General features: G+C 41.7%; 1 protein-coding gene across 3 annotated transcripts; it reads left to right on the forward strand.

Moving 5' to 3' along the window:
• The first annotated feature begins 1,290 nt into the window (after window positions 1–1,290).
• On the forward strand, window positions 1,291–19,441 carry LOC118784820 (palmitoyltransferase ZDHHC3). 3 transcript variants are annotated; one of them, XM_036539256.1, is made up of 7 exons: window positions 1,291–1,346; window positions 5,319–5,647; window positions 6,155–6,279; window positions 7,236–7,332; window positions 7,696–7,777; window positions 9,259–9,389; window positions 19,011–19,441. In XM_036539256.1, the coding sequence occupies exons 2-7, from the start codon at window positions 5,345–5,347 to the stop codon at window positions 19,221–19,223; spliced, it is 951 nt and encodes a 316-aa protein (XP_036395149.1). In that variant the 5' UTR covers window positions 1,291–1,346; window positions 5,319–5,344; the 3' UTR covers window positions 19,224–19,441. The 3 variants fall into 3 exon arrangements, with proteins under 3 accessions (XP_036395149.1, XP_036395147.1, XP_036395150.1); XM_036539254.1 differs by having other exon boundaries at window positions 1,312–1,630; XM_036539257.1 differs by lacking the exon at window positions 19,011–19,441 and adding an exon at window positions 12,447–13,140 and having other exon boundaries at window positions 1,312–1,630.
• Window positions 19,442–20,218: the final 777 nt, after the last annotated feature.

The following is a 20,218-nucleotide window of genomic DNA, read 5'->3' on the forward strand; positions in this document are numbered from 1 at the left end:
GATCTGCTCTTGATTCATGACTGTCTCCTCTTGGTGTACTTCAAACCATGATGGTTCTTTACATAAAACAATACAATATTTCTTAATATGCAAAGAAAACTATGCAGTGCATAGACCAACATGGGCCAGATGCAATAATACAGCACTGGCGATTTTGCAGAGACAGTAGAGTCATTATCACTCAAAATCCCAGCGATCAGGTAGGGGTTCTGAGACTGTGGACAAGACAATCCTTAGACTTTCTGTTGACACAACACTCAAAAAGCATCTGATTCTGATGTGATCTTCCATAATGCCAAACCACAATAATTTCCATCCTAAGAATTGCTATCCAAATCTGTGAAGTCTAACAACCTCAACATTCTTGACATTACCTGTATCAGTACAACTAAATTCATTCCTGAAAATCTTACTTTTATTTATTTGTTCTTAATACTAACTAGGCAAATCATAGTCTCCAGAGGAGAGAGGTGAAACAGCAGAACGAAGTGGTGTAAAGGAGACTTAAACCAATTTAGATCATTTAAGTGAATGTTTGGAGCAATCAATATCCAAGTCCGAGTACAATCATAAAGCACCAATTAAAGTTACATGTATAGTTTTTGAGGCAAGTCAAGCCTAAAGTCATCGTGACTTGAATCCACATCTCTGGTACGGCTGTCTTTAAGAGTAAACCATTTACAATAACTGGAACTATTTGAGTGTGTCATGATGACTCTTGCACATGAATACACACTTCTGCTAACTGCTTTCTTCCTCATTCAGTTTCAGAATGATGTCACTTAATCCTGCCCCTTCATTTCACACATGACAATGCATTGTTACATGTGCAGTTACATGTTAGCTCTATAATCTTTAAATGCAACTGTCACGGTATACCACATAGGCGTACGTAAAGAATACTCCACGTATATTACACACATTTGTTTACCTGCAACTATAAATAAAAATGTTTAAACGAAAACGTTTGTTTATGTAACTTTAAATTAATATTATACAGCAAAGAACATCAATAGTAGCAGGCAACTTAATTTTCCAACAAAGACAGTTGATCATGTTGCGAGAGAGGTAATCTTGGACCCTTTTCCGTGATCAATTCTCCGGCATTTCAAAGATGTGCTCATTTGTATCCTTCACAGTAACCATCCTACACTGTATGTTGACGTTGTGAACACTTCAGCTCAACTTCGAGAAGTGTCGAGCACCTTATGCATAAAGAAGAGAACTGCAGGAAGTCTCCCCTCTGGAGCGCATCAGACTTCCTGGTTCTCTGTCGTTTAATTGGCCAGAATTTGCCAGATAATGCAGGAGGTCGAGAAACGTACTGCATCGTCGGTTTGAACACGGTAATAACGGACAGGAAGCAAGCTAACTCGTTGACTGTACAATGTGAGAAAGTGTGTGAGTGGATACGGAACAGAAGTAGCTATCTAGATCGCTTCACCAGCAAAATCCCATTCACCCAGCTCGGGAGAAAGGAGGCGTGACCTGGTTTGGAACAGAGGAGGGTGGTGGTCCCGGAGTCAGTGGGTGGTTGACATAAGGCTCAAGGGAAGAGGGGGACACTTCAGCTGCAACAAAACACTCGTCGGGGCTGTGCGCAAACGCACCATCGTCATCCCTGAAAAGGGTGGGTGTTTTATGATTAGTTATCTGTGCAAGTGTGTTTACCAAAAAATCTAAAATGAGTCAGCTTTCTTGATGCTTTAGCTTGACTCTAGATAGTTTAGCTGTGGCTAACATTTCGGCTCTGTCGCTAGCTAGTGATAGCTAACTTCTCGGCAAGCTGGCTAGCAAACGTTTGACAGCAGTGAGATGCCTCTGCTTGCTAGCTGAATTAAATAGCGTTAGGTTTGTGGCTTTCTGTTGTATCAGGCGAGAAATACCTTGATGTAGGATCATACTCCTAGCTTACTTGTACGCCAAATCGCTGCTTAAATTTGGGTAGCTAGCTAGGTGGCTAGTGAATTCCTGATGGGTCCATGTTTATGTCGAGTGTTCAGTGTGGATTTCTAACTAGATAATAAAATACTTAACGATCGTATATGTACCTTCATTGATGTATTTATCTACTGTGATATGATAAGCATGCTGGCCAGCTAGTGTTGATAGAGCTTGATTTAAGGCCAATAAACCGACGATAGTCCTGCCAACAGTTTTCAGTTCAGCTGTCGTTGTCGTTCGATTTTGTTTTGTAGCTGAAGCCAAGTTGTTTGACAAGCTAGCCAGTTGTTTGGCTGAAGGTTCGCTTACTAGATAATTTGGCCTGTAGTATATTAGCGTACACCAGGTAAATCAGCCAATACTGATCACCTGTTCCGGAAATTCGAAGGGAATGTATCCTAGCCAGTTGGGCAACTAAATAAATTTCTTGTTTCCCAATCAGTGGTAATGCGGTTTTGATTAGACCTAGGTCTAACGGTGAGTGTTTGTGCTAACGTCCTTATCAGTCCATCCGTCGTTACATTGTTTTTCTTTTATGGGATCTGTGATCCTTGGCCTCTCCTGCGCTGTAGGAGTCAGACCAGCTAAGGACACCGAGTCAGAGAATGCAGTGCTCTGTGCTGCAATCTTTGATTGATTCTGATGCAGTTGCCGTGGGTTTAGAATAGCAGCAGAAACCTGAATAGCTTTGATTGATTAGGCTAAATCGATGTATTCTTTGTCCCATGCATATAAATCATTCAGGAGTTGAGGTAGCTACATGAGTGAATGCTGAAAGGTGCAACGGTTGTCACCCCGGAAATTCAAACCCCCAGCCATGCCTAGTTTCTGTGTTTGAAGTGGTGTTATGACTGTGGGCTTTGTCACCGCTTACACCACGGGTTGTGAGCTCAAGTGGAGCGAGTCGGTTAATTAGCTGCCTTCCAACCAGGTCAGTCTTATTTAGGGCTCTCGTCTGTAATTAACCACATGCAGAGAGTGTGCGTCCCTGCTCCCACACAGAAGGAAACCCTTATCTACTTGATCCACAGCCTCATCTGCCGTTGTGCGCCGCCCAGAATCCATAAATATTGATGCAGGCTAGTTAATTAATGTATTAATGAGATGCATTTCTCCATAGAAGAAAATAAATCTGTTAACTTGATACATGAAGTAAAGTAAGTGTGTGTGTGTGTGTGTGTGAGGGGGGGGGGGGGGGGGGGGGGGGGGGGGGCAAATATGGCACTGAGCCACTGTTAAGGGGGTATGCCTTTGGTGTAAAATATATCTTGACTTGTCACATGTTTCAGAAGTTATGTTTTGGAGAAGGTTAACTAGGTGTGTCCTGTGCAGGGATGCAATGGAGGAGAGAGAGAATGATAGTCTTTTCTACCTTTCTACATACAAAAAAAAATAGGATAGGATGATCTTTTCTGATGCATGGTTCACATGCTCATAGGAGGAAAATCCCAGGTTGCAGTCCAGACCCAGCTTTGAATCTGAAATTTATCATTTTTTTGACAATGAGATGCGGGAGGCAATTGGCTTTGTTCTGCCAGGGTAAAGCAGCTCGTCACCCAAGGTCCCTTTGTTGCACCTAGTGACTTGCCAGGTACCTGTGAGTGGCTGAGGTGATGTCCAGCAGCTATCGTCTATTCAGCATCTGCTTTCCTGGTGCACTGTGGGAGGTCTGCAGTAGATGTCTTGAGGTCAGCAGGACAGGCTGCTGCTGTTATAAACTACCTTGGCTTGGACTAACTAAAGGACAAAGCACTAGTGTCATGAGTGTGTGGACTCCATAGGCAGTGAATGACAGTACCTCATTTCACCAAGAGGGGAAAAAAGAGTAGCTGTGGCTGTTGAACAGTGCCTGTCCAGTTTGAATGTGTGTCTGGTTTCGCAAAAGGCTGCATCAGCCGTGTGTGGTTGGAATTTGTCATGAACTGTGAGGAATTGTGAGCGCCTGGCACATCCTGTCAGGCTGTCTGTGACAGCAGATGGTCCGTCTCCGGCTCCTTTGAAAGCAATAGACAGCATACCATCTCGCTGTCTCTCTCTCTCTGTGGGAAGCCCTAATATGTCGGGCAGAGGCCTCCAACATCTCAAGGAGTGGCAAAGACCCTTCCCATCAGGACACAGGCTGCCCCAGCCATGTACATGTAAATGTGCAGAGTGTACAGTAAACCTGTGAGGTTAATTTCAGAAAAGTGAGCCCTCTACTGGTGAGGCAGAGATGTGCAGCTGTTGTTTCCCTGCTGTTTTAAGCTCATTTGAGAAATCTCATTAGAGGAGTTATAAAAGTGAAAGGTATTAAATCCTGACCTCTCAACATAACCAGATTAGGGAGGTGAACCTTAAGCCTTATTTATATTCCTTGAATGTGTGAATTTCTGCTAATGCATTTTGACTTCACAAGGGCACCATATGATCATCATAAGATTACATCAATAACCAGCACAACCTTACTGGTCAGTTTTGACCTGTTAACCCTTAAAAAGGGCCACCACATGTATAGGGAAATGTGCCAATGCAGAATATCTAGAAAAACATCATCCCCTACAGTTATCTACACTTCACAATGATATGGTTAGGAAATTAAATTTATTTGAATAAATGTTGTGTATGATTATACATATATGTTGTATTTGGACTCATAATTTAGATTGAACTGGATTAGACAGTTTGGATCCTCAACCCAAAATTCATTCAGTTTTATATCGGCATTGAATAGTTCAAGTACTGAAACGGCAAAAAACAAAAACAAAAAAATAACAATTATTTCTTGGCAGATTTTATTAGATGAAAAAATACCAGCTTTGTTCTTCGAGTCCCTCACCTCAGATAGGAACATATTTTCACTGTTGTTGAAGTGTGTGCAGTATGTTCACATTTGTAACACCAAAGTATGGTGTCCACTGTACCCTCTGGGAAATCCTATGAGGCGGCAACAAAGCTCCCATTGTTCTGCTGCTCTCTAGGTGTATCGTTATGTCTGTGGAGGCTGCATGAATTCTGCCACTGTTCATTCTTAGGAATGTGCAAGTCCAGCACCTGTCTGTGCCTGTGGTATCAATCTGTACATTGTGTGTCAAATTTGAGTATGAAATATTGATTGTTTTTGTGCTGATGACATGGAATCCAAGTGTGTGTGCGTGTGTGCATGTGTGCGTGTGTGCGTGTGTGCGTGTGTGCGTGTGTGTGTGTGTGTGTGTACAGGAACAAGAAGCTGACCTTCTCCCTATCTCCCTCTTCTTTCGCTTCCTTTCTTTATCTTTCTTCTGCTGTCCTTGGTTTTCTGATTTGTTTTGTCTTGCGATGTATGTCTCTCTCTGTTCGTGCGTCTGTCTTGATATGTCTGTTGCTCCATCTATGCCCTGTGCCCACCCCCTTCGCAGCATGCCGATGGAGCATCTGTGGTAGGATGAGGAGCCCGGCGCATCGCTGCAGGGACATCGAGAGGCAAGCCGGCTACCTGCAGCCAGAGCACTGCGCCCCTCCCCCGCCCCGCAGCCGGCCCGACGCCATGTGGTTCATCCGCGACGGCTGCGGCATAGTCTGCGGGGTCATCACCTGGCTCCTGGTCTTCTACGCCGAGTTCGTGGTGGTCTTCGTTATGCTGCTGCCTTCCAAGAGCCTGGCTTACAGCCTTGTCAATGGAACGCTCTTCAATGGCCTTGCCTTCCTCGCACTGGCCTCCCACTTCAGGGCCATGTGCACAGACCCTGTGAGTTGCGAGCGTCCTGGTAACAGCTCGGATGTGCCTCCCACTGCAGTGCATCATCACCCACCCACACACACACCTACCCTTTCTTTTATCCAATGCCAGTTCGATTTGTGTGGTTAAGGGGCTGGTTGCATTCTTACAAGAATATAAAACCTTGACAAATGGATTGGTTGGTTGTATTTATACGCATTTATAGAACAGCTTTGCAAGGTCTAGTTACTCGTATGCTACATAGGATCAACACATCTCTCCTCTGGGGATTTATTTTTAAATAGTTTTTGACCATCCCGTGGAAAAATGAAAGGTAATTTGGTTAACTGTCAATAGTTGCAGAGAGAACATCCTTTAAATATGTGTGATTACTCATTGCAATTGTTTTAATGTAAATAACAAAAAATAGATTGTGTCATGATTGAGAAACTTGGCCCTGCTTTGTTCTGTGGTTCCTGTTGTCTCAGTAACGGTCATATAGAAAATGTTTCTTTTCACTTTCTGTTCTTGCAACAGGGAGCTGTGCCAAAAGGAAATGCCACAAAAGAGTTCATCGAGAGCCTTCAGCTGAAACCAGGCCAGGTGGTTTACAAGTGTCCAAAATGCTGCAGCATCAAGCCTGACAGAGCGCACCACTGCAGGTACGGCGAGCCATCCAGGAGAGCTCCGCTTACTGCAGTGCCGCAGGGGGCCTTGTTGAGGGGCTTGGGACAGCGCTCTGCAGCCATGCTTTTGTGACAAAAAAATGCACAGTTGAGACATAACAGCCTTCTCTGTAATAACCATTTGGCAGTTTAGAAGTTCCTGTAACTTCAGGTTGGTTGCAGTAATCACTTTCAGATCCTGAGAGGATGTAACACTCCTGGGAATTGAGTGTTTTTAGCGCGAATGTGTTTTCAGCCAGTTGCTGTTTTAAGTGCTCAGAGAGGTTTATGTTAGAGTGCTAATAATTCAGAGACCTCCCAAACTGAGTGTCTAGATGAGGATTTCATGACGTTAAGTGTAATTAGATGTCACTGTGGTCATCTGACTAAATGCAGTGTTATTCTTAAGTCGTGATGAAGAAACAATGATTTCCCCAAACATTGGGAAAGATTTGCTGCATTCCCTCTTTGTTCTGGTGATCTTTTCCAAAAGAAAATATTCAAATAGTTGATTTTAATTGTGAAACATTTTATATGCCAATATATGTTTTTTATTAAGTGTGTGGAAACTCTTTATGGATGGTACCCTTAGCCCTTAAAACAGCTTACCTTATTTCTTTTGTCATTTGGATGACCACTTAGTTACACTGAAGTTGCAGTGTAAGATAATACATGTCCTAGTTAACATGACATTGTATGGGTCACTTATAGTAACAGGGAGATAAGTTAAATGTTCTTACAACAGTCATGTTGGCTGAAGGATCAGCGTATGTGTGTTCAGATTTGGTAATAAGCGATTGACACTGAAGATACATTGATAGCTTTGCAGGCCATAGGCCCAGCTGGGCATCTGTGAAGCAGTGCTTTTGTCACCTGGGGCAGTTCCTGATTTTTTTTTTATTTCTGTCCCTTCATGCGTGCATTATGATGAGACATGCCCCTTGTCTCTACAGTGTCTGTAAACGCTGCATCCGAAAGATGGACCACCACTGCCCCTGGGTCAACAATTGTGTGGGAGAGAACAACCAGAAATACTTTGTGCTTTTCACAGTGAGTACTACTCTGTAGCCCCCCCAAACACCATTTATTTACACTGCCATAATACAGTTTCTGCTGTCACACATAAATATGTAGGCACCCTAGTGTTACACACCAAGACAATGATGGACATCAGATTTCTGGCAGTTACTAGCTATGGTACTCAATTGAACTCTCCTCTAGCCTGGCTGAAATATTACTACCCCATAGCCTTTAACCTCTACTATACGAAAAGCAAATTTTTGAATAGAATTCATTTGAAAGTAAAGTAGTTACTGTATGTTATGTTACGCCTCATTATTTTAGGTATATACAACAAACAGAAAAAACATCAAAGAAATATAGAAAATAACTGTCTAACTCTCTATGCCCCAGATGTACATTGCGTTGATATCTCTACATGCCCTGGTGATGGTGGCCTTTCATTTCCTGTACTGCTTTGAAGAAGACTGGACAAGTAAGTCATGAACACAGAGTTTATAAATGTCAGTGCGAGTATTTTTCTGTGCAGTGTGGGTGAACTGAAGTGGATACCAGCTGAACCGCCTTGCCGTGGTTTTATCAATGCTTTCTGGTTTTCCTGGATATTTTTTTTTAGACACATTTGATACATTTTACTCAGCTGACCCCATTTTTGTGGACATGCAAGTAAAAACTTAAACTGAAATGCTCTGTGAAGTCCATTCTGACCACATCCGCTTACATTACTATGGGTTATGAACTTTGACAGAAATGTGTAAGACCATTTTAAGGTTTTCTGACCTAGTGTGTGAGAAACATGTTGCTTTTCTGTGTCAGGACATGTTGTCTGTTCTGGTACTGTTCACATTTTCTACTGTTTTCTACTCTGTGTTCAAATACTTAAATGGTATATTTGTTTTCTATCATTATTCCTACGAGAATTTACACAAATATTCCCATGTTTAAATTTTGCTTTGAAGGGAACATATCTATGTTTGAATTCATAACTTTTTTCTAGTTGTAAAGTGCACCAGGACTGTTGTCACAAACATTATCCATACATTGCCTGGCTGGTGTCATTTAACATACAGTATATCTAATCTGAGCTCAAAATTCATCTGAGGTTCTTGGGGAAAAGTCTGAAGGTATTAAGTTCCATTTACGTTTTACTCGGTTTATTTTGACAGAAGTTTCCTTGGTACCTTGTCAGTAAACAGCAGTTAGGCTTGCATTGTGGCATGTGTGTTCCCATTTTGAAAAACCTGTTCCTATCAGACTCCTGCTTTATTACAAAACATTTGCAATGCTGACTGGCCTCTGTAAGCTCTGACTGTATCCATGCAGCCCAAACAGGAGAATAACCGTCATAAATTTGATCTAGTAATGAACCCTAGCAGCCTAAAAAGTAGCACAGAATGTACCTGCCAAATGTTATCTAAATATGGGGTTGTGTTTACTCACTGACTACAAAGACCCTGTTAAGTTACCATGATGCTTATCAGTTGACCTGACAAGCGGGAAATTTGAAAAGTGATTAGAAAAGTCTTTTGTGCATCCTGAAAATTACTGCGACCTGTAAACTTGAACAACTGCACCCATATATGTGGTTTGTGTAAAGATGCTTCTTTCTACTGAGCTGAATAGGTGGACTCATGTGAAAAGCCTCTGAAAACTACATAATAACCAAAGCTAATTAATAATGTCTGTCTGATGAGGGTTACAGGAGCTGGTCAGCATTCTGCTTTTCCTTGGTACCTGTGCTGGGTTATGTTCCAAACTGCTCGCTCATTCCCAAGCCCCCACAGCAACACTGATCTTGGATCAGCGGAGTGAGAGTGCATGAAACAGTGTTGCTAGGCAGGGTACAGGGGTGGTGGGAGAGCAGTTTGAAAAGTAGCCCAGGCCCACTAATGTGTTTGGCTGGATGTGCTCTCTGGCGCCCCCTAGTGTAAACGTCTGTGTGTTCCCCCTCCCCAGAGTGCAGTACCTTCTCGCCTCCAGCGACTGTCATCCTGCTCATCCTCTTGTGTTTTGAGGGACTCCTCTTCCTCATTTTTACATCTGTGATGTTCGGGACCCAAGTCCATTCAATCTGTACAGATGAAACAGTAAGTGACCAGACTCCACCTTCCTCAGCCACTCCTGTCCCTGTCACATCTGGCCTCTGACACCCTCCTGCCCTAGCCTCATACTTCCACAGCTTTCACAGGTCACGTGAGACAGTGTCAGAGTCATCAGTGTCTTTGACGGACTACCAAAATCTGCATATACAGAGTATATCACATCACTGAACAGTTCAGAAACCATGAGAGAGAAGCCTTACTGTGTTGTTATGTTGTGGTCTTTTTGTATTATTGTATTATGCTGTCAGGAATCATAGAATGATAACAAAGCACATTGCTATCTTGGAGGAGAATGCTTTTATCTCTTTAAACAGAATTTGTCAAAGTGTACTGTAACTGCATGGTGCCCCAGAGGGGGGTGCAGTTTGTCAGGTCCTGTCAAATAACATCATTTTAAATTTTTCTCTCTGGTTCTAAAGATTTTGTGACCTTGAAATTAGCTTGTGAATTCACCTAGTTGTGAGTTAAGGTCGCTTAACTCAGATAACCTCAGTAAATATCCAGTTGTATAAAAGGATGGCATGTAAAAGCTGTAAGCTAGGCATGTCTTTCTGGATGAGACTGATTAGCAAATGAAATGTCATGTAGGGTACCAGCCCACATGGCTGGTTAACTCTGAAAACACGCTCTCCCTCCTTATTATAACAACCTTGGCAATTGAGCTCAGTGCTTAAATAGTAGGATGATAGTGTTCAATTATAGGGAGGCTATATCCGTGTGAGGTTAGGGGAGGGTTGGATTTGGAGACATCCAGTGCTTGTGCCACTAAAAAGAGCAACTCCTCTTGGAAGGTTCTGAGACTATTGTGTGTTGCAGTTTTCCAGAAAACGAATAACCTCTCTGTAATTGATTTTTAGAGATTTTGACCGTTCTTCTGTGGTAAAAGAATTATAGAATTAAATGCTTTTCCCTTTCTTTGTTGCTTTGCCATAAATGTGCTTCTGTCAGAGACAATGACTGCAGTCATGTTGAACGATTCCTCGCCCTTCAAAGCTCAACATTTCTTAGCTTGGCTGTGATGCTGCTGGCCTTTGTTTGAACCAAAATAACTTGTATTTGAGCCCCAATGGCAGACACTTCACACAGACAGATTGTGGTGATAAACTAGGGTCTCGTTTAAATGGCTCCCTGCAGCTTCCTTGCCAGTCTGTCACAGCATTCCACCCTTTTAATATTGCCAGTGTTATTCTGATGTTTTATTGTGGGTAGCACAGCGAATAGGTGTCCAGACTGATTATTTTCCCTTATTGTGGGAAGATGTGGTATAGAGTATGTTGCTTTACTCTTGAGTTAAGGTAGGTAAAATGCCTGCCTTTGGTACTGAAAATCATTCAGTGTTCAAACTGTGCGTCTCTACGTGTACCATCATCTTCAGGAACATGAATAAGAGTTGAAGTTATCCAGACAAACAATGAGTTAGTTCAGGCAGGTGACTGAGGGTGCTGCTAAAATGAAAAATAAGGCAACCCTGCAGTCTTTCGGAGCTGTCCTGAAGAAAGCTGCTTTAGACGACCTGCCTCATTACAGCAGAAACACATTTCTGCACACAAGTGTCCTGTTAGCTATGAATGAATTTATGAATGGGCTGGGGTCGTGGCAATTACTGCCCTCCATTCCCATGTGTGTCCTGAAATCAGCCTTTCAGAGACATGAGCATTGCTAAGAGAGCAGAGTACAGAAGTGGGTGCCGTGGGGAGGAGATGGGCACAGGGAGCAGTGGAGGGCATTGCCCAGTCCCAGGGGCCCCCTCGTCCCTGCCAAACCGTGGTGCAGTGTCTCATATGACAGCTCCCCCCCCCTCCCTTCACATCGACTCGCCCTGGTGGATGTGACCTTGCAGTAACAGAACTTCAGTATTCTAAACCATTACCACGTGCAGCAGTCTGCAACCAGGCTTCAGAGTTGACACATGGTGTCACTGATTTCATTTTTTGCCTCTGTTCATGGCTGATCCTTCAAATACTGTGTTTCTTTTCTTTCCTTATTTTACTCCTGGAAATGTCAAAGGAGAGAACACTGGTTTCACAGAAATGTGGCATGAATGTGACGCCGTTCACCTCACCTGCATGATTTAGATCAGATGTCGTTTCGTCAGCATGACCTGTTTGGATCAGCCTTACTTGGGCTCTGTTGTAAAATAAGGGCTAGAAAATAGATGAGTGTATGGTGTATATATCAGTATGGACTTAATCTGTTCTTATTATGATTTGTGAGAAAATCATATGAATGCAAGGGATTATGGGTTTGTCTGTATACTGTAATCTGTCTGCTTGTTTTCAGTGTGCTGTTTTTAGCTTTGACATTGTGCTTGCTCTGCTTTTGTGAATTTACTGTTTTTTCAAGCATTAATAACTATTACTCTCTCTCCTTCCTAATTTCTTTTTTTCTGCAACATAAAGACAGGTGTCTGCTCCAGTGTTAAATGTTACATTTGCTTTTTCTTTGCTTTTATAAGCCTTCCATCATCTTTGGCAGAGGGCTTGCCATGCAGATGTCCATATACTGTAGATCCATACTCAAATAAAAGCTTTTGCACACCTTCCAGAAATTTTCAGTTGAGTTGTCTTTGGTTTGCTGTGGTTAGGCCCCAGGATAGGGATTATTATGGATTATTGGTGTTATGGGCTTTGTCCCACTTTGTCGCTGGCACAAAGTCATCATATATCATTAGCCCTGAGCTTAGCACTTTATGACACAGGAGGGAGATCAACGTAAGAATACTTTGAATTCTGTATATTATTGAAAATTCTTTCCGTACCCTTTCTGAACCAAGCATTGCAGTCAGGAACTTAATTCCTCATATATGTTGATATGGACAGGGGCTCCATAACAGAACCAGAAAGGAACACAGGGTGTGTTGTCTAGCAATGAATGGTTTTCAGCATAGTGTCCTGCAAGTGTGAGAGGCTAAGATGAATGAAGGGTTTGTAAAGCATGGGGTGGGGAGAAGGGGAAGGGGTTCTGATGACTAAAAATAAGTTTTATCAATAGGTTTGTGATTCCCTACATACTGAAGTGTTGGTTGTTTCTGATTATTTTCAGGGCATAGAACAGTTGAAAAAGGAAGAGAGAAGATGGGCTAAAAAAACTAAGTGGATGAACATGAAGGCGGTGTTTGGACACCCCTTCTCTATAGCATGGCTTAGCCCATTCGCCACGCCTGACCACGGGAAGGCTGACCCGTACCAGTATGTGGTCTGAAAATGTTGGACAGATCCGCTCCCCTCCCCAACTCCTCATCCTTGCCCCAATCCTGACAGCCTGTCCCCACCCCTCCCCCCGCGTCTCACCCCCTTGCTCCCATTAAGTGCAAAGACAGATGCGGGCAGGCACTGCTCCTCTCGCTGGCTACGCTGAACATGATTGTAACCCAAACTTAAATCGCTCATCCTCTGATACTTTTTTTTGTGTCAACCATTTAAAAAGCTGTATTGTTTCTTTTCATCTGGGAGCAGTTGCAGAGAAAAAGAATGACCTGTCAGATCTTCCTGTTTTTTGTTTAACCTTGTAACTTTTTTGTCACTCGTTTGTTTGCGTTTCTTCACCTGAAGCTGTTTACTGTATTGAGCGATTCCCTTTCCTTCTGTTCATACCAATGTCCCCCTAAACCCTTAATTTGAAAAACATACAGGGTGTTTATGTTACCTGATTATTCTGCTATAAATCACAGCAAGCACCATCTCTTTCGAAAGTGGTAAAGAGACAGTCCATCTGATAATCTTTGTGATCATCTGTGCCTAGAAAGGAAAAAATGGTCATTAGTCTGTACAGACTCCATAGCCAGATTTCTGGAATGAGGTTTTTGTTGTGGAACATAATGCATGGGTACAAATTCAGATTTTAGTCCATGAAAGAGATCTAATAGGAAGTTGGATGGAAAAAGGTCATTTTTATTCCTTGAGAACAAAGACGTTTGCTGTTTCAGTGTCATAGTGACTGTATAACATAATGTCATTGATATGATAATGTCATCTCAAAGTGGAAGATGATGTCATCCTAAAATGAACAATAAGTTTAAATAACTTCTATTGCACATTATCTTTGTGCTCTACAAAGCAACACCCTTTGGGATAGGATGGCAGCTGTCAGGTAACCTGTAGGTTGTCTTCATGGACTTCATGGGATGGCCTCTTGTTTCTGTGGATGCTGACACCTATTTGTGTACATATAGAACAGCTGGATTGTGCACAACATACTTTGTGATGTTCAGTTCAAGCCCCTATCCAGTATTCAAGCATTCTTGGCGTCAGAGCCAGCATCTCTCTGTTTCTGTTAAATGTGGCCAACTAGCATGCATACATTACACTGTAAAATTGCTTTCAGTGACTATATCCATTGTAGTCATTTTGTATGCGTGCCGTTGGCCAATCAAGGAAGTTCTGTGTTGGTAGGGTGATTGCGATTCATGAACACCCAGCTGTTGATGAGGTGCTGCAAGTGTAACAGCAGAAGATTTTGGGTTCAGTCCCTGCTTCTAAACAAGATTTTATGAAACATTGTCTCTGCTTCCTCCCTGACACAGATGGATTGGGGGTGAGGTCCAGTCCATTAATTGGCCTGTGATGCTGGCTGTTTATACTGACAAACACTTCCAAATAAATTCCGCCGGGAACAGTCACACGGATGAGCAGTTGCCACTATCTGTAGCCTGTAGGCATTCTTAACAAGTAGGACATTCTCCAATAACACACTGCCGGATGGTTGTGAGTTAGGACACTGAGTCAGAGCATCTCCACTCACTGCTTAGGTGAGTGCAGCAGTTCTATATATGTGGCCTAATGATAGTAATCAGATTGTTTAATCAAAAATATCCCAAGCACATGATCAGGTGTTTTCCCTTAATTACTCTGCACTGACAGCTGTCTGTTGGGGATTTTTTTTTGCCTTGGTTCTCCAAAAATGGCGCACAGGATGATTGAGAGCCTGATCTTTACTTAAAAGCAGAAAATTGCTCTCCAGCTTTCACTTGTGTATTCTTTCCTCATGTATGGAAATGGCTTGTAATGGCTTTATCAAGGCAGGGCTAGATAGTAAATCTGTAGCAGCTGGCAATGGTGTGACCGTTATCCCACTTTGGTCAAGGAGAGGAAGGGTGTAACTTCAGAACCTCTCTTGTCCTTCTCTCTGGACTTGTGCTAAAATCCCATCTTTGGGAAACACATTTAACACTTACTTGACTGGTCCAGATGAATGTGTTCAGCAGGCTTTTCATTTGAAGATCATAGTGAATGTGTCCGTTACTGTCTGACTGGTCTTAAGGGCAGTTAGACTCTATAAATAAAAGGCATCTACAATAGATGTTAATGGCAACAGAAGTCAGATCCAGTGGAGTCTCTCTAAATTGAACGAATACTGTCAACTGTATCCAGAAGCCTTATTTTTAATGATACAGGGGGAATAGTGGAGCATTTTGAACAGAAGAAAATTTTATTTGCCAAATTTCATTATTTTTTAAAGGGGTGATATCAGAATTATCTTAATTCTTTGTCTGTTGTATTGGATGATATAATGGGTTGTGAAATGTGCAATGCTATCTTTTAAGGGGAAACAATGATGTAGATACTGGAGGTATGATTGCCTTTTTATACACATACGTATGTACAGTATGTATATGTGACGGACTAGCTTTGTGCAATCATTGGCTGTCGAAATGGATGCAGTTCTTGGTGATAAGTCCAAATCATTTGTTGGTCGGTGGTGGTCGTTTTCAGATGTCATTTCTTTTAGATTTTTTTATTTGAGTGTGAGTGTGTGTGCGTGCATGCATGCATGTGTGTATGTGTGTTTTCAAGAACAAAAACTGAACTGTGTGTGGTTACACATCCAGTGGGGCTGTATATATCAAATGTGAAGTAGCAAGTCTGGAAACCGTCCACCCCTTTTCCTTTTTCACAATGGTACAGTCCTCCCAGCTGGCACTGTGCAGTAGCGTTGTGAGAGGGAGTGTTTATCTGCCTTGTCTTGGGTGGAGTGACCATGTGCTGTAAATCACTGACTTCTATAACTAAAACACTATGATTGGATCAGATCGGTGAATCACCCTTTCTGGGGTTCATCAAGCCTTCACCAAGTCCCATCACCACTGAGTATCATACTCAAATTCAAGATAAGTTCTGATGGTGTTTATAGAACAGGATATTATTGTGTGAAAAATACCATTTAAATATGTTTTAATGACCTTGTTTGGGGAATTACAGCAGTGTTCTCCTTAAAGTCATTAATGAATACACCACAAGTACTTCACATTTTGGAATGCATTTTTTCCTGATGCTGAAGCGGTCGATGAACAGAAAGGCGAAGTAACAACTTAAATTTTTTGTGCCAACTTCACTTGAATATATGGGTATAGGGTGCATACATGTCTAATCTTCCTGTTATTAGTGTCTCTTTCTCTGTCTGCCTCTTAATCTCTCATGAAACTTCTTTTATTTTGGCTGTTGTACAGTCTTTAAACAGTAGTTCCTGCAAATCTGAATCAGCTCTGTGTCTTTGGGATCAGAGCATCTGGAGGTTTAAGTCACAGTTCAGTTATCCTTCATGCCAACTCCTTTGAAAGGTTGTATTCACCTCAGAAAAGGGATGCTTTCTCAACGTACTATAATCAAACTGATCAAATCAAAAAAAGCAACTGAGTGTTACCTGTTTACCTTTCAGATTTAACAGTATTTCATCTGTTGAACAATTTCAGCCTGAAAAAATAAGTGCAATGTAACAATCAAGTTGTTTTTTTTTCATTCTTACTGCTGAATGAATTGATCTGTGTGTTTTTTTTTTGCAGCCTTCAAAGTTAAATTAAGCAGAAGAGAATGTGTAGAAATTTTTATTGTTATTGTTAATAATCATGTTTTCCCTGCCACATTTAATCTGACATCTGTCGGGGAGCTTTTCACTCAGTCTTAAATGGTGCATGTTTATATTTTGATAAAGACGAGTTTCAGGTTCATCTTGGCTGCTTTTCTTGACTGTACCACAACCCTCTGTAGATTTTCTGAAAGTGCTTTCTGGAGTCACTTGTCTCCTTTTGGAAAAGGGAACCTCTCTCTTCTGTCTTCCCATTTCCCTCCCCCTCCCTCTGTGTTAAGGAGGTCTTCCCAATGTTCGTAAATTCCTTTTTTTCCTTAAAAAAGCCGTCTTACGTTATTTCAGTTACTTTCATTTTGAAAGTAAATGCAATAAACTTTTTTTCCCAACAGTGTTGTCTTTTTCTGTCCCCTTACAGTGGTTACAGAACTTTTATTCAGCATCAAGCTGTGTACTATTCTCTTTTCATGTATTTTTAATGAATTCAATGAAAATTAAAGCACTGTGGAGTCTGAGATTTCTGGTGAATCCTCAACCTTCAATTATAGAGGTTTTATAGACTTATAGACTTGGGACACATAGCAATCTGTCACTGAGGGAAAAGGTTGCAATTTGCTAGTTAGATACTCACTGTCTAGTAAAGTGAAGCCTTTTCATCTGTAAGACCCACTGGGGTCAGAGGTGAATGATAAAGGCTGTGTGTATGTAGCCCTACTTTTCTACAACACAAATAAATGTTCGCTTTTCTAGGTACATGTTGTGCTATGCTGATATGAAAATGTTTTCCCACAAGCCTGAAGAAGTTTGATTTTACAAGACAATGAATTCCTAACCAACAACTGTAGTCCTTTTGCTTCAGATGATTCTTAATGCCATTGTTGATTTTTTTTTTTTTTTGAGGATAGACATGTACCATGCATCTATATTCTTTACTGTATATGTAGTATATTTAGGAGTCCATGGCATGTTGAGTGGGGAAACCCATTATTTACATTTACATTGAATCCATGTGTAGTGTTCTCTAAGGATTTTATGAGTATATATTAATGTCTTTATCGCAAATACAGATATTACTGAAGTATGGGGGGTGGTCTTAAGTGGATCAGCTCTCTCACATCTGTTTAAATTTCACTGCTACAGCAGGTCTTGCAGTGTGGTATTTTGAAATTGCTCACAACTGATGGGGTGAAAAAGTCCTTCCTCTCCTGAGAATTACTGGCATTCAGGCTGATGTCTGTGAGCAGGTGGCCTGCACTCTCGCACAGTCCTTTACCCTCTGTCTCTCTCCATCTCTCTTAGTCTCCTTATGTCTCTCTCTCTAAGCTCATGGTACATAGTTTCTTTCTCTTGCTCATCTCTGTGTCCCTTACTTTCCCTGCCTGTTTTCTGCATACATCTCATTTACTCTTTATGCATTTCACTGTCTGTTGATGGAAAACTGACATTTACCCTCGGCTGTTACTGAGTTACTGAACTGCTGCTGGGTGCATAACTGCAATAGCGACTGGTGATTGACTGGAAACTACTAACGATATCCTCCAGTCTTGTGTTTGGCCCTGGGGTTGCTTACTGAAGGGGATGCTGAGGTAAGGTATAGTGATGCAACAGAGAGGAAAAAAATCAGATCACTGCTCATAACAAACTGGATGCCTGGTAGCATGTGAAATAATTGCCTTCAGACCATTTTTACAAACAAGGGTGGATCCAGCCTTACCAGGAAACACATTTGTCCATAAACTGTTTTTCCATGTAATTTTCTATGACATTTATTTCAGGAAATTTCCATTTGCACTTTAGTCTTGAATATTATCACTGGCAGGAATTTGTCCTTGTAAGACTTAAGAGAAGGGCATTTGAGGTGTAAGAGCAGCTGCATAAGGAATGGGGAATTTTTTCAGGTATTTAGTCACTGCATTGTTTTCAGATCTCCATGTATTCCAGGTCAGACACCACATATAAGATTCCTCAATAGTCGTATTCAGTATAAATATATCGGTATATAGTGATGAGTTCTTCCATGCCAAATATGACAGCTTAGGTTAAGAATTTCATAACTACCACAGAAAGACCCCTATGTGGGTGACACCACAGACTTTTGGATCCACCCTTGTGCGGATAAAGAACTTCCACCACGTCATAAATTTTGGGAAATGTAAATGTTTGGAAACATTTTGTTTGTGAAATACATGTGCATTACAGCTAACTAGATCTGCATGAATGTGGAATGATTGTTTGAAAATGGCGAATGCATGTTGCATGCAAATGAAGAACTGAAACCTTGCATCAATCCGCTGTGTTCTATATCTCTAACATGCATCTATATTATTGCAGGGTGAAAATGGCTATTCAGCATGTGCTCTGACATTTCAAACAAGGAGCTTCTGACCTTGCTAGAATCCATAGTTAATGTTTGCAATTCATGTAATGAGGTGAAGAATTATAGGATGAATGTAAAATTCAGCATGTCAATTATGAAAAGAAATCCCAGCATCTGTACTACATCATCTCTAAACTACCACCTGCTTTTAACCAAGAAAAGTATAATATTCCCAACTGCCAATATAACACTGTGTGATTGTTGACTTTTTACCTGATTTCTTCATTTTCATGGAAAACATGAACAGGTGGTAACTTTAAGATGATTGCTCCTTTTTTTTTTCAATGACACAAGTACCATTCCAGAATTTTAAAGGTATCGCAGAACTGCTTCCCATCCATAACTTGTGAACTCCTGTTGTTAATTAACAGTTCAGGGCTGAACCATTCCACAGCTTACAGGGGTGGGGGGTGGTCTTGTCCTCACAGGGCATTGAACGTCTGAAAGGTGAGAATGCGACCTGGGAGAAGGTGCTCTGCTGGGAGGGCATGAAGGCAGCGTTTGGGGGCCCGCTGTCCCTGTCCTGGTTCAGCCCCTTTTCTGACCTCAGCTGTGAGAGACGACCTTCATCCAGTGTCCACACCACCCACCCGGGGGACATCATCGAGGAAGATGTCATCGAGATCCCTCTGCAGTACTGAGAAAAATGGCAGGACGCCACATTTACCAAAAGTGCCTTGCATCAGGACCAGTTCTCAGATCCACTTGCTTATGGCTGTGTTTAATGATGTCATTTTTGGCCTTGCTGAAGTGTGGATCATAACACTATGTTTGAGTTTAACTCATAGCAGATGTGGGTTATAGTGGATAGGGAACTATGCTTGTAGCCAGATGGTTGCAGGTTCAAAAGACAGGTGGGGCAGAGTCACTGTACCCTTAAGCAAGTATTATAAGCTGAGTTGCTTCAATAAAGATCCAGTTACATAAATAGATAATATGTAAAACAAAAAAGGAAAGCTATGAGAGTCATCCTGGACGAAGGTGAACTTTTAATGTTCCCTTTTGTTCCTGATACATTTATATTTCTGCTGTGCAGTAACATTACCATTGCATATCAGAATCGTTCTGACAATGTTGTGTTTCTTTGTGGGCTGGGGTTTGTTGGTTTTCATTACATGGGAAATGGAGTGTTGCTCCTCTCACTGTATTCTGAACCTTAGTCTCTGTGTGACATTTTGTCTTCTACTGGACCAATTCCATGATGCCTTATTTGCTCAGTTGAAAAGGAAAGCGTCTATCTGTGTAGTTTCTGGAGGAGTTTGCATTAAAGGGTACCTCAATGCAATACTGTGAAACCACGAAAATGCATTTTAAACTGAAATGTCTTAAATGAGTATGCCATGGTGCATTCGAACCTAAACATGCACTTGAAGTTTACTGAATGACCATTGTTGCATTGGTCCGTTTACTACAAGCTGCTGTAATATGTTGAAGTCCCTTTTTAGGGGACTGGGTCAGTCTAGGCTTCTCCTGCCTGTAGGGCATAGAAATATGGAGGCAGAATGCTGTGATTAGGTGGTTTAACCTGAAAAAGAAGACTGGACCTGGCCCTGGATGCCACATGTACTTGTTGAGCTGAGATCCTAAAACCTCAATAAAGGGAACATCTTTATCGCGCTGATTCTTGGAACTGGTC

This window comes from Megalops cyprinoides, chromosome 10 (genome assembly GCF_013368585.1).
Source record: "Megalops cyprinoides isolate fMegCyp1 chromosome 10, fMegCyp1.pri, whole genome shotgun sequence".
Classification (NCBI taxonomy): Eukaryota; Metazoa; Chordata; class Actinopteri; order Elopiformes; family Megalopidae; genus Megalops; species Megalops cyprinoides.

What these genes read in the sequence shown, in the direction of transcription:
- LOC118784820 (XM_036539256.1), top strand. Translation starts at nt 5,345, where the DNA reads ATGAGGAGCCCGGCGCATCGCTGCAGGGACATCGAGAGGCAAGCCGGC. An exon ending in AATACTTTGTGCTTTTCACA is followed by an intron (nt 7,333 to 7,695) that starts GTGAGTACTACT and finishes TCTATGCCCCAG; the next exon opens with ATGTACATTGCGTTGATATC. An exon ending in CTTTGAAGAAGACTGGACAA is followed by an intron (nt 7,778 to 9,258) that starts GTAAGTCATGAA and finishes CCCCCTCCCCAG; the next exon opens with AGTGCAGTACCTTCTCGCCT.